Source organism: Triticum aestivum, chromosome 5A, assembly GCF_018294505.1.
Source record: "Triticum aestivum cultivar Chinese Spring chromosome 5A, IWGSC CS RefSeq v2.1, whole genome shotgun sequence".
Classification (NCBI taxonomy): domain Eukaryota; kingdom Viridiplantae; phylum Streptophyta; class Magnoliopsida; order Poales; family Poaceae; genus Triticum; species Triticum aestivum.
The window spans coordinates 661,476,440-661,493,442 of NC_057806.1; the positions used below are offsets into that span (position 1 = coordinate 661,476,440).

A 17,003-nucleotide genomic window follows, 5' to 3' on the forward strand; every position below is an offset into this window, starting at 1 on the left:
GTGCATGCCCTAATTTTCCGGCTGTGATAAAAGTAGCTCCAGCACGGTCTTATTTACTGCCCGCTGATGATTATTTATCCGTGCATGTTAGTGTCCTTGGTTCTTACTGCAGAGTTTAGTGTTTGGGTCTACTTGCCGTTAATTATTTTCAGATCAGAAGAGATGGTCCTGAACTTGTGAGTCGTCTGGCCCGGTGAAATTGATGAGACGGAATCCGTATGAACTGACAGCGCCAGCTCATCCGGATCGAGCTGCGAGTGGAATGGCATTTGTGGCAGGCGCACTGGCTATCCTGGGCCTCATCTCCCCGGATTTTGAAGCGCCCGGCAAATGGGCGTCAGTTGCATTTGCATGTGGTGGGGCTGCCTGCTCAGCAGCAAGGACGACCTCGATCCAAGGACAAAGAGGAGTAAAACTCGAGAGGGAGTCACATGCATGATCTGCTCCATCCAATTTACAATTCCATTGCGCAGCGTGTAAAGTCGCCGCCGTATCGTCGGGTGTTGTTTATTCATGGAGCGTGTCTGCGTGAGTGGTGAGCGGAAATGGCAAGGGCTGTGTCGGTGTGGCTGCCCTGTAACGGCTTTGTTCTTCCGACGAAACCAGCACGTAAAAAGATCAACATATAGTAATGTACACAATGTTTCATGAATTACACAGAGAGAATAGCTGCGACTCATGCAATCAACGATCAATGGCTGAAAGAGGATGGCGAGAAGAATGTGATGGGCTGACGAGGAATGTGGCCGGAAGGGGACGTGCCACCGCTCTCTCTGCTTTCACTGGTCTTACTCTCACAGTAGGGACGCGAGCACGGCGGAGCACGCGGCCGCGGCGAGCGCGCCGACCGACAGTGAGGCGGCGGACGACGCCTTGACGTCCTTGTGAACGTGGTCCGCGGCGGCCTCCGACGGGGCGTCGGCCGGTGGCGGGGACGGCGGGGAGCTCAGCGTCGCGTCCGCGGGGGACGGCGCCGGCGCGGGCGTCGGCGAGGGGGCCTCCGCGGGCGCGCCGGCGAAGAGCTCGAGCGGCATCAGGAGGCGGTCCACCGTGAGCACGCACACGGGCGTGTCGTCCAGGACCGTCTCCGCGACGCGGGACTTGCGGAGGCCGGTGTCGAGCGACACGTCGTCGCCGCGGGCCACCACCGACACGTTGTACTTCCCGCCCGCGGTGGACGCCAGCGTGCGGAACGGCCGGGCCGACGCCTTCACCAGCTTCAGCGACGGCCTCGGGTTGTACCCCGGCAGCGCGTGGTAGCGCAGCAGCGCGACGAGGTCGGCGCGGGGCATCTTGTCCACGTCCGGCGCGCCCTTGGCCAGGAACGCGTCGTCCTTGGGCGCGAACAGGGTGAGCCCGGCCTTGTCCGCCATGGCCGCCTGGTAGTCCTTGAGCACGCCCGTGCTGGCGATGAGCGCCGCGAAGCGCTTGCAGCCGGCCTTCTCCAGCAGCCGGGTGAGGCTGGCGACGGACGGCCCGTCGAAGAGGCCGTCGAACTCGATGGGCGCCGACACCTCCAGCACCGCGAAGTCGTACTGCGTCTGCTTGAGCGCCTTGGTGAAGGTGGCGTCGTAGGCGTCGCCGGGGCTGGCGGCGGACGCGAAGCCGAAGCCGCCGCCCTCCAGCTTGGCCATCTTGACGCTGCCCGTGGCGCTGGTGGCCGCGCCGCCCGCGGCCTGGTAGAAGGTGTCGGTGAGCGTGTCGGCGCCGGTGGGCAGGGCTTTCAGCTTCTTGACGTCCCAGTAGTCGAGCAGCGCGTGGAGGCGCAGCGCGTTCTTGATGGCGCCCAGGTCGGCCCCGGCGTCCGACACGAGCGTGGACATGGCGCCGTCGCCGAGGACCAGCACCGTCACCCCGCCCCGCGCGTTGATCTCGTCGCACACCCGCGTCTCCGTCAGGTACCGGTTGTACTGCTTGTACTCCGGGTGGCCGCTGAGGAAGGAGGTGATGTTGTGCGCGATCCCCGCCGACATCCCTCTCGCCGTCGCCGCCGGCGCCATGCTGCAGCAGGCCAGGAGGACCAAGGCCACCACGCGCCGCAGCTGCGCCCCCGCCCCCGCCATGGCCGAGCTCAGTAGTGGCCGACGCACTGATTATGGGTGGCGCTGGAATGGACCGAGCACCTAAGCTGGCCGGGTAGCCGGAGTGAGCTGTGAGCACGCGGAGAGTGTGAGGATAAAATGAGCGATGGTTTGTGGGCAACTAACTAAGTACTAATTATGTATGGTTCATGGGCGGTTGGTGAGGTTTGGGGTCTGCAAATTGCAAGGCGGGCGAGCACATTGACATGTGAGGGCGCGGGAGCGCGAGCGATTGGAGGGCTGGCTGGCTGGCTACCGGTGGTAGCTAGGGACGACGATGGCACTTGGCACGGCGTGTCTCCTCCATTGTTGGCCATTTTTATTTGGTGGGGGTCATTGTGCTCCATTATGCGTCGCCCGGTCTATTCTAAATTCTAATACTACAAACTTGTTGATAAAAAGAGGATTGATAATAAGGTGATGGTATTTGGCAGTTTGGCTCTCGCTCTCTCGTGTCTACGTAAGAAATAAAAGGGTTTGTCTAGGTCTCAGTCGACTGAGACTTCGCGAAGTCTCAGTCAAGCAATGTAGTATGCAAGAAGAAAAGAAAACTGAAAAAAAGATTGTTTGCACAAATCTCAATGCAAGATCAACAGATTGTAGTATCGACTGAGACTTCGCGAAGTCTCAGTCGACTGATTTTTAGCAAAGCCGAAGAAATAATAGTATGGCCGTTAGGGTGGAGACATCGACCGGAAGATTGATCAGTGCTGACAACGTGGCCCATAGGCTAGTTAGTGATGGAATCCGAGGCGAGTCGGCTCTGTTTTCCTCTCTGTTTGCACCGGTGAAAGCACAGGAGAGGTGCGCACGTGCTCAGTCATTAGTTTTCTCGTCGATTCTTACGACTCACTTTATTTACGGTTTCGGCTAAGTCTGCTTCTTTGTCACGTACTCCCTCCGTCCGCGAATAAATGTACATCTAGGTTTTGTTCTAAGTCAAAGTTTTAAAATTTTGACCAACTTTATAGAAAATAATAGTAACATATATGACATAAAGTTGATATATTATCAAAGTACATTTCAAAGACGAATCTAGTGATACTAATTTGATACCATAGATGCTTTTACTTATTCCTAAAAAGATGGTCAAAGTTTTAAAACTTTGACTTAAGACAAAAGCTAGATGTACACTTATTCACAGACGGAGGGAGTAGATCGGCGAAGCATCAGCAACGTGTCAGGCAGAGTTTGATCCGGTCTCAACGTTCTTATTTAGCACACGACCACGGATAAGGTGGTGATAATATGCGCCGTTAGCATGTCCGCATCCACTGTGGAATCTCGGCCGATTTTGAGCACCCCACACTGACATGGCCAGGACATCTTCTTCTCAACCGTGAGTGGAGAGCAAGGCGATCATACCGCCGCTTGTTTCTGAATATTGAATGGATGAACCGACAAAGATCAGCCGTTCCCGCGGGCAGTTCTATCGCGTTAACCGCTGTCGTCTGATCGTCTAGCTATTTTCAAAAATGCTAGACGTACGGGATTTTTTTTACAAGAATTAACGGACTAACCTTTTCCCCCTCACTAATCTCTCCCCCTGATTTTCAGGGTGGGACCCGCTTCATCTTAACAACCAATCAACGCACGCGACCTCAGCCTAGCCTGTAAAACTCATGTAAAACCCCTGTAAATGTAGCATTGCTGAGCTATTTTCCTGCTTCCCTCGCAACATCTATCATGATGTGCTACGCCCCATTGCAACATCCGCCATGTTGCGTTGTGTTCTTTGATTCTTTCGCAACACCTGATCGTGACGCTAACAGATCCTGTGTTGCGCTCGGTTGCCGGCACACGACTCATGTTGCACCAACATATGTGTGTAGTAGGAGGGTGTTGCGCGCCACACTATCAAAGACCGACCAGATGCTCGTGGAGGCGATCGACATGCACCAACAGTCATTCCAGTGTTTCCAAACGTCTTCCATATTATATTCGATACAAGACTACGTCAAATATATTTTTGCATTCTTAGACTTGTTGGCTTTACCCTCTCCAAGGAAAGAGAGCCCCTTTTTTGTGTGTAAAGAAAGAAAGCCCTTGCTGGAATTCTCACTGGCCAGTAAGTGGGTTTGAAAATAGTTTTCAACCTGCAATTGACGCGCCACGGTAGCACGGAGATGTGTTGTGTACGTCCTGAACCTCCCTGTCTTGTATCCGTCAACCCGACACGCCTTTTTTTTTCCTCCACGATCGGTGTGCTACAAAGTGGCGACCAGTCATGCACAAAGGCAAAGAGTACAAAACAAATCTTAAACTTGTAGACGAAAGCTAAATCAAACCATGAACTCCTAATCCTCGAACTCAGCACAACAAACTCTATGACCCGATCTATTTTGAACCTTGGGAGCGTTTAGCTCTTCTTTTCAGCAATTGAGATCGTTTAGTTGTTATTCGTTGATGTGACAAGACAAACCTTGGGATTGTTGACTGGGTTGTGTGTTCCTCGCTTTGTTTTCATTGCTTGTATTTGTTTCCTTTTTCCTTTTTCTTTATTTCTTCATTGGTTTCTTCGGGTTATTTTCTTCATTATAGTTTGGTTTTTTTTCTTTGGTTATCTGGTTTTCTTTTGTTTCCTTTTCTTTTTTGCACTCGTTTTTCTTTTGTTTCTTTCTCAATTTTCTTCCACAGTTTTCAACACAAGTCTACGTTTTCCGTACACATCAGCTACATTTTGGTGCACATTTAATAGTTGTAAAATACACAATTAACATTTTCTTCAAATATATGGTTGATGCCAATTTTCTTTTTTATACACATTATACATTTTTTGTATACATCAGCACCATTGCACATTTTCATATACATCAGGAACATTTCTTAAAAATTGTGTGTGTTTTATGTCTACTTTTTTACAAACACCTTCTACATTTTTTTGTAGACCAGGAACATTGTTTTATACATATTTAACATTTTCTAAATACATGATTAACATTTTTTGATATTTACTTTTGATGTCTACTTTTTTCATACACGCTGTACATTTTTTGTATACATTAGTAACATTGTTTATACATGTTTAACATTTTAAATGTATGATTAACAATTTTCATTTTATTTTTTGATGTCTATTTTTTCAAACACCTTGTGCATTTCTTGGAATACATCAAGAACACTTTTTATATAGGTTTAATATTTCTTAAATATGTGGTTATTTTTTTCATATTTATGTTATGATATCTAATTTTTTTTCACACACTTTGTACATTTTTCGTATACATTAGAATTTTCTTTTTGTACATGTTTACAATATTTTCAAATATAAACAAAATAAGGATGGACAGGGTGGGTCACGCCCAACCGGCTATCTCCCTCAGCCACAACCAACAATCCCGGGTTCGACCTGCCACCTTGACCATCCCTGTTTGTGAACACTCCCAAGGTTTAAATTAGACTGGGGTGATTTTGGGGATTAGGAGTTCAAAGCACGATTTAGTTTTCGTCTACTAGTTTAAGGTTTGTTTTGGACTTTTTTCCTGCACGGAGCGGCAAAACAACTATGGGTCCTATCATACTGACCTAGCTGCTCCCCAGGCATCGTGCATCGTGCGTGGTCGCCAATGTCCGGAACAGTTGACGCCTTGTGTGTGTCGCGATGCTTCGGCCCCCCAAGTCCTATTTGAAGCATTAGTTGCTAGATCGCACAAAACGCTAGGGATTTGGGTCGACCAATTTAGTATGTTCTGGTTACTCTACTTTTTTGAAATAAACATCACCTTTATTAATTAGTAATGGTTGTTACATCGTCAATAAGAAAAGGTACAATGTCACTTATAGGCTTGTCAAACCAAAATCCCTAGTCACGGAAAAATTCGCTAGGCTAGCAAGTTCGTGAGCCACCTTATTTGCTTCCCTATTACAATGTTCAAACCTAATAAGAGGAAAATCACAAGCTATGAAATAGCAATCATCGGACACTATTGTCGCCGCTCCCGCCGAATGTCCCCCCACTATTCAGTGTGTCAATCATCTTCATATTGTCAGAATTAACAACGAGACGATTGTAACCCGCCTTTTATGCAAGAAATAGACCGAACCTTAAAGCCAACGATTCTGCTGTTACTCTTTAGAAACATTATAGAATGTTATGTGTTGGTTTTTTCTTTATCTACCACTTTTTAAGGTTTTTATTTTTTTTTGATTTTTCCCTAAAAAAATCAGAATTTAAAAAATGGTAGTGTTTTTAGAAACAGTTCATGTTTTAAAAATATTCAAGATTTCAAAAATGCTCCTGTTATAATAAGTTTTTTATAAAAATTAGTTCATTCTATAAAAATCACGTTTTAACAAAATGTCTGTGTTTCCAAAAAATCATAATTTCCAGAAATCCTTCAAATTTTAAAAAAATATTCGCATTTCCAAAAAATGATTGAAATTTAAAAAATTGTACATGTTTATAAGTTTTCAAAAAATGATCAAATAAGAAAAAGATTAAAAACCCAATTGCTACAATGACCGTGTCGCCACAATGCTTGTCACAGTAAAAAAGACTATGCACAAATCTATGCGTCTGGCCGACGGCACAAAGAGCGGTCAATAGGAGCTCTCATTCGCCACACCTTGGTGGTGCTAGCGGCAACGGGAGCTCCTCATCAACGCCTTTAGCACGAATAGGAGGTGGTGCATCTGAGTGGGCTGCAACCCAGTATCTCACCCTTTGCTGGCTCCTCCGCTTATTTGCCTCATGTAGCCGCCGCCTCCCTAGCTGTTCGCTTCTTTTCTGCTACTGGATTAATTACTCGATCCTCTCACTTCCGCATCGATCTCCGACCCTGTACGTGCACAATGCATTCCAGCACGTGTGCAAAATCCTTCAAGGTTCATCCGAGCCATTTTGACCGGAGTCCGACCAAGAGCAGATCGAGCAGCACATGATCGAGGGTGGCCAACGAGGCGGCGGTCGCGCTTCGTTCACACCGATTCACATCAGTCTTTTTCTCACAACTGGTTGTCTTTTTCTTAATTTTAAAGAAATCAGGAAAATTTAGAATGTTCAGAAATTATGAAAAACTTTGTAATGCAAAAAAATTGTGAATTAAAAAATGTTCATGAATTTGAAAAAAAAGCATGCATTCAAAAAAGGTTCACAAATTTGAAAAAGAAACAAAGATTAAATACACTTTTTAAGAATATGATGAAAGTTTTCAAAAATATATGTTGAGCACTTATTTGAATACAGACTTAATATTCTTTGAGAATATGATGAACATTTTCATTTTTTGAAAATTTACACAATGACATTTTTTAAATGCATGATGAACAATTTTTAAAATACACATTGAGAATTTTCAAAATAGATGATGAATCATTTTCAAAATCCACGTCAAGACAAAACACAATAAATTATTTTTAACAGAAAAATGAACATTTTGTAAAAGTATTGAATTAACTTTTTTTGAAATACATGAAATACATTTTTTAAACATTATGGACATTTTGACATATATGTACACAAAGTAACTGAAATAACAGAAACAAAAAAAGGGGAAAAACATTTTGTTGCAATGAACAGATTTTGCACAAAACACATTTTTGAAAAATATTTGAACTTCTTGTTACACATGTGAGCATTTTTTTCAATACATGGAATTTTATTTCGAGCGATTTGAGAACACATTTAATAAGAGTTGAACAATATCATAACAGGTTCGAGAGCAATTTGTTCATAATCGTAAAAATTATTCGCATCTTCCACAAAATCTGTGCAATCTCATTGAAAATGTCCGTGCATGTGTATTTGCCTAATATTGTAAATATTTATAAAATAATAACTAAAAGTAAAAAAAAGAAGGAGGAATGGCAGAAGGAAAGGAAAAATAAAGAAAAATAAAGGAGGAATGGCAAAAGGAAAGGAAAAATAAATAAAATAAAATAAAATAAATAAAAATAAAAATAAAAAGAACAGGAAAGGAAATAAAGCCAGAACAATAAAAACCAAGGAAAAAATAAAGGACCCTCATAAGTGCGACACGTGTGGCACGAACACATGACAACTTCGAACGCTTTTTATGTCAATTTTAGTGACGCAAGGATGACAACTTTAGTTGTCAAGCATAACAACTTCTTTTCAGATGACAAGTTTCAGTTTATTTTTGGTTTATTTTTTCTTTTCGGATGGCAATTGTAGCAGTAAAAACCGTCAGGGCTGGAGTGCTTAGTGCCAAACGTGTGACACTTACCATTTGAAAAAACTAGATGAAACTCCGCAAGTTGTTGTGGGAATATGTTGCAATATATTCTAATGTGATTTGGTTGTATGGAACATGAAGATTTGGAATAACATGACATTTTTTTTTGAAAATACAAATGATTTATTGTGTTAAATTATTGTATAGTTATATTTTTTTTGTTAAATATGAATAAAATGAAAAGTTTCATGCATGTTTGCATGTTGAGGTAGCTTTTACTTATGCATGGTTGCATGTTAAGGTGGGTCTTTTTTCATCTTTGTTGAATGATGAGGTGGCATGCTTGCATGTTGAGAGAAATAAGGCCGCGTTCGGCAGTCCACCGCTCCTTCAAATGCAGAATCTACGGAGCAGCTGTTAGCTTGCTTCAGGGATTATAACTCCAGCTCCGTCCGCACTCGGAGCCGAGCGGAGCGGAGGGACACCGAACACACCCTAAGTTAGTGTGGCTAGCTATTTAGATATAGAAGAAGATAAAAGCTGGGCATAAAATCGAGCTATTGCTAAAAACCGGATTTGACAAAAACGTAGCGAAAACCGACAAAAACATGTTTTTTTAGGGCTACAAAAAAAAAACTGTTTATTACGCTAGGGACCGCTCCTGGGAGCTCCTAGAGCGCCGGTTCGGCTTACTGGCGCCTGAAGGCGTTGCTACCGGGCCGGCCCAGCAAAAGTTCATTCGATAGAGCTAGCACGTGGGTAGCGCTAGAGGGAAAAAAATTCCAAAAATGTTGTTCTTGTGAGGGATCGAACTCCCACTGTTACAGAAACATACGAGTATCCCTAACCACCTAATCTAATGCTTCCTATTGACTTATTTCAGCGTAAAGCGTTTAAGGACATTTATATCCGTGTACTTTATTGCTAACTGTAGCGCTTTGATTTTTCAATTATTTGTAAACATTATCAAAAAAGTACATTGGTTTTGAAAAAAAACATAAAAATTTGAAAAAAGTTGAGCAATTTGAGAAAGTTCACAATTTTGAGAAAAAAGTTAACCTGTTTTGAAAAATAGTTCACAAATCTTGAAAAAAAGTTCACGGATTTAAAAAAAGTTCACGGATTTAAAAAAAGTTCATCGATTTTAGAAAAAGTTCACTTTGAAAAAAAGTTCATCAATTTGAAATAAGTTCATCGAGATTGCAAACAATCTTCATCGTATCTGAAAAAAGTTCATCAAATTTTTTAAAAAGTTCATCAAAATTGTAAATTAGTTCACCGAATTTGAAAAAAAGTTCATCAAAATTCAAAAAAGTTCATGGATTTCGGAAAGAGTTCATCGATTTTGAAAAGAGTTCATCGATTTTTAAAAAAGTTCATCGATAAAGTTCATCGATTTTGAAAAGAGTTCATCGATTTTGAAAAAGTTCATCGGTTTTGAAAAAGAATTCATCAATTTTGAAAAGAGATCATCGGTTTTGAAAAAAGTTCATCGGTTTGAAAAAAAGATTTCGAAAAGAGTTCATCGATTTTGAAAATATTCATCGATTTGAAAAAGAGTTCATAGATTTTGAAAAAGTTCATCAATATTGAAAAGAGATCATCGGTTTTGAAAAAGATTTCAAAAAGAGTTCATCGATTTGAAAAAGAGTTCATTGATTTGAAAAAAGAGTTCATCAATTTCGAAAAGAGTGCGTCGATTTTGGAAAAAAAAATCATCGGTTTTGAAAAAAGGGTTCATCGATTTTGAAAAATAAGTTCACGTATTTGAAAAGGTTCATGGGATTTTGATAAAAAAAAGAGCTCACACATTTAACAAAGAAAAAGAAAAAGGAAAAAGGGAACAAAACCCTTCCAACAATGGAGAAAAAGAACAAAGCAAAAGGAAAAAAATGAAGAAAAACAGCGAGACGAAAGAAAAGAGTGAAGAAGATGTAAGTGAACACATCTGACGGGATGGCCTGGTGAATGCAGAATAAAAGTGTGTTCGAATCCCGCACCCACGCACTTTTCATTTTTGCGGAATAAAAGCAGAACGTAGATGGGCCGAGCCCAAGTCGCTGCGAGGGGTATGCGCCCGTTAGGGAAAACAACTAAAACGGGCGCAGCGGGCGCCGTTTAGGAAATGCCAGCGCTCCGACCGTTTCGTGCTACTGGCCGGCCTGCTTATCCGGCTCTCACGGGCTCACCAAGCCCAGCCCAGACCAGGTTCTTCTCTCTTCATCTTTTTTGCCTTTTCTTCTCCGCAAAGAAAGAAAAAAACTCAGCAGAACCACAAGAGAAGAGAGAGAGAGAGAGAGAGAGAGAGAGCCTGAGCAGCGACGATGTCGAGCTTGATGACGAAGAAGGAGATCGGGCAGACCCACGACGTGCTCCGCTTCGGCGTCAACGACAGCGTCAGGGCCGACCTCGCGCCGGCGCACCCCGTCCAGGCCACCATCCATAAGGTGAGCCCGTTCGTTCCCGCCCGGGGCCTCGAAACCCTAGCTCTGAATCTGACTGTTTCTTTTTTTTTTTTGCGGGGAGAATCTGACTGTTTCGTGGGTACGCGCCGTGCAGGAGACCAAGTTCTGGGACGAGAAGAAGAGGTTCGGGACCGAGGCCATCTACGGGTCCGCCTTCAACATCCGCAAGGACCTGGACGCCCAAATCCTCTCCAGGTTCGCTCTCTCGCTGCCCCCTCCTTTCCCCTCCTGGAAATAGGTTTTGGCTAACTACTAAGAGTCATTCGTAGCCGATGTGGTCATTCATAATTGTTTGGCCATCCAATTGGGCAGCTGCAATTTGTTGGGGTCGTGAATTTCACCTTACCGTGAGAACCAGATGTGCTAATAATATCTTGTAGTCCATGTGTTAATATCTCGGAAATTCGACATGGGTTGTAGGGTTATATGCTCTCATTATCCAGATCACATATACCAATCAGGACCGTCTCCTGGAAATTCGTAACGGGATGTATTCTTCTGGTGGCTAGGCACACTGCAATTGGTACCAATTAGGATTGCATTAGGTGCGGCCCTTCCCATCATCCTTATGAACTCCATGAACAACTATTCCAAGGTCTCAACCTGCTCATAGTACACATCATACATAGTAGTGATAGTCTGCAACACAAATAGCACGAATGGTTCGTACAAGTTAGTTCTACAAGTTGTGTCGAACGTGATTACATCATCAAAGCACCTGTACTGCATCCTATAATTCCTGCTCGTCTACTACATCAGATTCTTTATCCAACTCCCGGGATTAGCATAAACCTTAAACAAGAATTCTGGATCCTTGGCTCCAATCTCATTAAAAACCTCTAGTGTCTTCCTGACATCAGCATCTGCTTCGTCTTTGCCGATCTGCCCACGCAGGTTCCTAAGATTATTCTGTTTTGTTTTTCCAAGGAAAAAGATTAGTCGTTTCAGCAACAAACTATCTTACCTGCAAATTGAATCTACGGGGAAATCCATTGGCTCATCCGCTACCTTCTTCATGTATGTTAGGCCGACACCTTCCCACGTTTGACTGTCGTGTTGAGGTCCTCTCCCGTGCAACATTAAGACAAAGGAGAAGAGCAATGGGAGTAGGTACCGAAAGCCACACACCATGATGCTTGCAAGATTTTTATTCTTTTCCATGGTCCATCTACGAGGCATTACCTGCACCATCAGTAGATGATTTCTGGTTGCGGAGGTGCTACATCCTTCAAACGGGTCTGCCAGAACATAGCTCAGGACGTCAGTATGGGCTACCACTGTAGATGTAAAGAACGGAATAGTTGTTTCAATACGCCAATTTATGTCGCTCGCTCTGGTAGCATTAAATCATATTGGCACGGGATCCACACTGGAGACCATCTGGCCCAGATAATAGGATCATATACTCGTATGAGCCATAATGCCATGTCCATATCTCCGCTGTTGGTAGTGATATGTATGTTTTCTCTCTGTTAGATAGCCCTGACAGCAACTATGTAGTCTTGTTAGTGATATGTGTACTTTCTCTGCTCAATGGCCCTCACTGCAGCTATGTAGTCATGTTAGGTTTTGTTCAAGCTGGATTCAGTTGGCAGCAATTGAGCAGGCGTCGGGATACTTGGTTATCTTTTGAGGTTTTTTATCATATTGTAAAGTTGTTTTGCGCAAAACCGTAAAATAAAATGTAATGCTTTCTTTTGCTGCAAATGTATTCATATTGTCGTGTGTCATTCTGTTTGCAGGAAGCTCGTTTTCTTGTACGGTACAGTTACTTATTAAGTTCTTGTGCTGCATGTTTGGTTGTTGGTTGTGTGTAAATATGCATGCTTGCGTGCTTAAATGATTAATTGCAATATTATGACTGGTACTTGAGGCCTTCTGTTAGTCTTTTCATCCAAGAGTATTTCCATAGAATAGATCAAGCACATGGGTTTGCTACCCTAGGAATAACTGAATCTCTTCTTCTGTTTGAATGCACAAACATGTCTTGAGGTTTTTATCTGTCCACATGTTCCTTCTAGCAATTAGTACATCAATCCAAGGACAAGAGAGGGCAGAGAACATGCGAGTTACATTTTGTTTATACGCTTTTGAACTTCATGTGTACCTGTCCTAAAAAAATATTCTTAAAAATATATAGGCGTTAAGCTTTTTTGTCTCACACTACAAACGTTTGATTGATGACTTGTGTGTTTCCAGGTTCCAAAGGCCCCCAGGTGCATTGCCATCATCTATGCTAGGATATGAGGCAATGACAGGTTCCTTGGATGATTTTGGATTTGAAGATTACCTTAACTGTAAGCATTGCCATCCTTTTGTTCTCCATCAATCTCTTGCTTTGCCGCTTCATAACGCTGCAAGCATTCGTGCAGAACTTGCTAGTAATGAATTGATTAGTTGGAGTTAGGATGGACTGTTATCTTTAAACTTCTCTAAGCTTTGATGAGCACTAGCTTCTTTGCTCACAGTGCAACACACCCGAGCAAAATTTATTGATCTGATGGGGGAGTGCTCCTGGGAAAAAGCGATTTCTTGGGAAATCAAGATTTATGGTTTATCAAAATGGTTCTGTTGCTCATTTTTCATACTTCTGGTTACTTAGACGAGCATAGATTTGTGCTGTAGAATATACTCGAAGAGATCATTATTATGTTATTAAAAACAACAACTGTATTTACAAGGTAGGTAGCTAATGGTTCTCATTCTACTCCCTCCGTTCCCAAATATTTGTCTTTCTAGGCATTTCAAATGGACACAACATACGGATGTATGTAGACTTATTTTAGAGTGTAGATTCACTCATTTTGCTCCGAATGTAGTCACTCGTTGAAATCTCTAGAAAGACAAATATTTGGGAACGGAGGGAGTATTTTAGAGGAATCTATTCAATAGCTGACAACAAAGTGTTGGCAGTAAACGAACCAATCTTGTGTCCCTCAGTTGTAAAATACTAGCTTAGTTACGCATATGGTTTGTATGGCAAAGAGTGCAGCACCCTGTTCATCATTTTTCCTTTGTGCTTACCACTATGAGGTCTGCGCCGGTGGCTTAAGAAAATGGATGGCTTTCAGTGCAACGTTTGTCCACGCAAATTGCAACTATTCCACTCCCGCCAATCCGAATTAATTGACGCGGCCCGTATACAATGTCTGCGTCGATTAAGTCGGATCGGAGGGAGTATATGTCGTTTCCATTGCGAGAAATTTCACCAGTGCTTGTGTTGATATTTTGTTTGCTTGTCCACTTTGCAGTGCCCCAGGACTCTGACAGCCTGCGCATACCGGACATGCACCACGGGATGGAGGTTCGGCTTGGCCTGTCGAAGGGCCCTGTCTGCCCCAGCTTCAGTTGATTCCTTCCACCCATGTATTTTGCTTCCCGTCCAGCATCTACACTGTATCATGGATTGGTGAAACATGAGAAGTAAATAATTGGGTATTGCATCAGTCTGAATTTCATGAAATCTCCCCGGCGTCCGGGTCGCTATTTGAGCGTCACTTACTCCGCTTGCTAGTTTGGTGTTTTAGCAGCAGAAAGAAAGTTCGTTAGCACACCACTAATATCAGTGGCGGTGGATCCTAGTAACACGCGAGTTAAAAAAAGAAGAGAAAAGGAGACGGCACATACACCTGACACGTTTCATTCGTCCAGCTTTACGTACGTACGCCCAGCCGCTGGTTGAGCTACATCTTTCATCGGCTACGTCGCTGCATATTGTAGTACTCCCTCTCTGTTCCTTTTTACTCCGCATATAAGATTTGGTCAAAGTCAAACTGCACAAAGTTTGACCAAATTTATATAAAAAAATATAAACATTTACGATACTAAAACTATATAGTATAAACATACGTTTCATGGTGCATCTGATAATATTGATTTCATATTGTGAATGTTTATATTTTTTAATATAAAGTTAGTCAAACTTAACCAAACCTTATATGCAGACTAAAAACAAACGGAGAAATTACATGTAGTACATGTGATAAGGTGAAATATAGTTTCATCCAGCTAACACTTAACCACTACCATCTTAAAGGGCCAGGTCACGCGGTCGGCTTGCCTCTCTCTCTCACGGTCTGCAAGAAAATTAAAGATAAACTGATCTTATTCCTAAAGAAAAGATAAACTTATCTTATTGACTATAGTAGTAGGAAAAGATAAACTAGCTGTGGATTAGCATACCGAGACATAGCGTACCGTCGCTACTTTTTGTCTTACTCTTGATCGGCGACCAGTTGTATTATTCTTTTTTTCAAGAATACGCCAATAGCGTACCTTAGCTTTATAGAAGACCAGTCGTATTATTCTGTAATACAGACTTCAAGAAAAAGTAGACTGCTCCTATACTATCTCATAAAAAATGAAGGTACTGTTTCCTGTGATCAATGCATGTACCGACGGAAGTTCGTGGGAGATATTTCTGAATTTCAAATGTTTTATAAGGGCATGTACAATGGTTCTATCTTAAGAGGGCCACGTAGGATAATTGATAAGGTGAAAGAGAGAAAATCATAAGAGAAGACTTGTCTTATCTTATTTAAGAGAAGACAAAAAATGATCTTTTAGCATAATTTGTCTCATCATGTTTTTAGAAACAACTAATTATTGAAGATAAGGCTAAGAGATGAGCCATTGTAGACATGTTTTTATTATTATCTCAAATTTACATGTAAAATTTAAGATAAAACTATCTTATCAACCATTGTATACGCCCTAATCAGCTTTCGCACCGAGGAAGGCATATCAGACTTCTCAACGGCGACTTCCGTACACGGTCTACAACTGCGTTATTCTTTTTTTGTGTTTTTCTCGGGGTCGCTTTAATCAACCTTTTTACATTGGCCTACTGTTATTTTTATATATGGCCCGGTTTAAGCGCTAAGCCTAAGCCACATGGACTATGGTTTGTTTTGTATCATGACATGTGAGGCAATCGCATTCAATGATACGTCATGTGGTGAAGGTGCGTTGATCTTGACATGTCTGACATTTCCAACCGCACGGGCCATCGCATATCCGTACCAACGAACCCTGCTTGCGTTGTGGAAAAAGAATTTTTCTCACTTAAAGTATTCAAACCATTCAAAAACAAAACTACTCCCTCTGGTTGGATTCGTAAAGTTGAGCGCGGAATTCTCTATCGAAAAAGTTGGCCACAGATTTAGATCTGTAATTTAATTAAGAAAATTACAGGGAGAACTTTCAATCTATTCATCAAACATCATGACGGTACAAAGAACATAAAAAATAACAAAAAATACATCCAAGTTCGTAGACCATCTAGCGACGACTACAAGCATTAGGACGAGCCGAAGGCGCACCGCTGTCATCGCCCCTCCCTCATCGGAGTCGAGCAAATCTTGTTGTAGTAGACAGTCGGAAAGTTGTCGTGCTAAGGTCACAGAGAACCAGCGCAACAGAGTAGCAACTGTCGATGATGGAGAGAAACATAGATCGGAAGGACCCGTAGACACACCAACACAGACAAACGAAGACCAAATCCAAGCAGATCAACCGAAGACAAATGTTGACTGAATCCCGTGAGATTCGCCGGAGACACGTCTCCACATGCCCTCCGGCGACGCTAGACGCATCACTGAGACGGTGGCTAGGCGGGGAGAACCTTTTTCCATCTTCAGGAAGTCGCCGACGTCTCGTCTTTCTGAGAAGGACACAAACCCTAAGCTAATTGAAAGACACATCAAAAAACAAAGGGAAGAGCCCTTCCACCGGCAAGAGCCAAGATCCATGTAACACCCTCGATGCGACTATAGCTCCCACGTGTCGAGGCACGACTTAGAGACATAATCGCATTGAAGGCATATGTCGCAAGTGAGGTAATCTTCACACAACCCATGTAATACATAAGGGAAAGAGATACATAGTTGGCTTACAATCGCCACTTCACACAATTACATGAATAAACATTACATCAATCAAATACACTCATGGTCCGACTACGGAACCAAAATAAAAGAAGAACCCCAAATGCGACACGGTCCCCGATCGACCCCAACTGGGCTCCACCACTGATCGACTGAAACGAAACAACACAGAGGACAAGATCTTCATCGAGCTCCTCCTGAGCTTGGTTGCGTCATCTGCACGGACTCAACGGCACCTGCAAACTGGTTTTGGAAGTATCTGTGAGCCACAGGGACTCAGCAATCTCGCACCCTCGCGATCAAGACTATTTCAGCTTATGGGAAAGGTAAAGGTATGAGGTGGAGCTGCAGCAAGCGACTAGCATATATGGTGGCTAACATACGCAAATGAGAGCGAGAAGAGAAGACAAAGCACGGTCGATAAAAGTATGATCAAGA

General features: G+C 42.9%; 2 protein-coding genes across 2 annotated transcripts; one reads left to right on the top strand and one right to left on the bottom strand.

Moving 5' to 3' along the window:
* Window positions 1-410: 410 nt before the first annotated feature.
* LOC123105755 (fasciclin-like arabinogalactan protein 8) lies at window positions 411-2,378 on the bottom strand. The gene has a single exon (XM_044527896.1). It carries the CDS (start codon window positions 2,061-2,063, stop codon window positions 795-797), a length of 1,269 nt encoding a protein of 422 aa, XP_044383831.1. The 5' UTR covers window positions 2,064-2,378; the 3' UTR covers window positions 411-794.
* An 8,064-nt stretch (window positions 2,379-10,442) lies between these two features.
* Window positions 10,443-14,166, top strand: LOC123105756 (cyclin-B1-2). The gene is made up of 4 exons (XM_044527897.1): window positions 10,443-10,662; window positions 10,775-10,875; window positions 12,880-12,977; window positions 13,932-14,166. The coding sequence occupies exons 1-4, from the start codon at window positions 10,540-10,542 to the stop codon at window positions 14,030-14,032; spliced, it is 423 nt and encodes a 140-aa protein (XP_044383832.1). The 5' UTR covers window positions 10,443-10,539; the 3' UTR covers window positions 14,033-14,166.
* The last annotated feature ends 2,837 nt before the right edge of the window (window positions 14,167-17,003 follow it).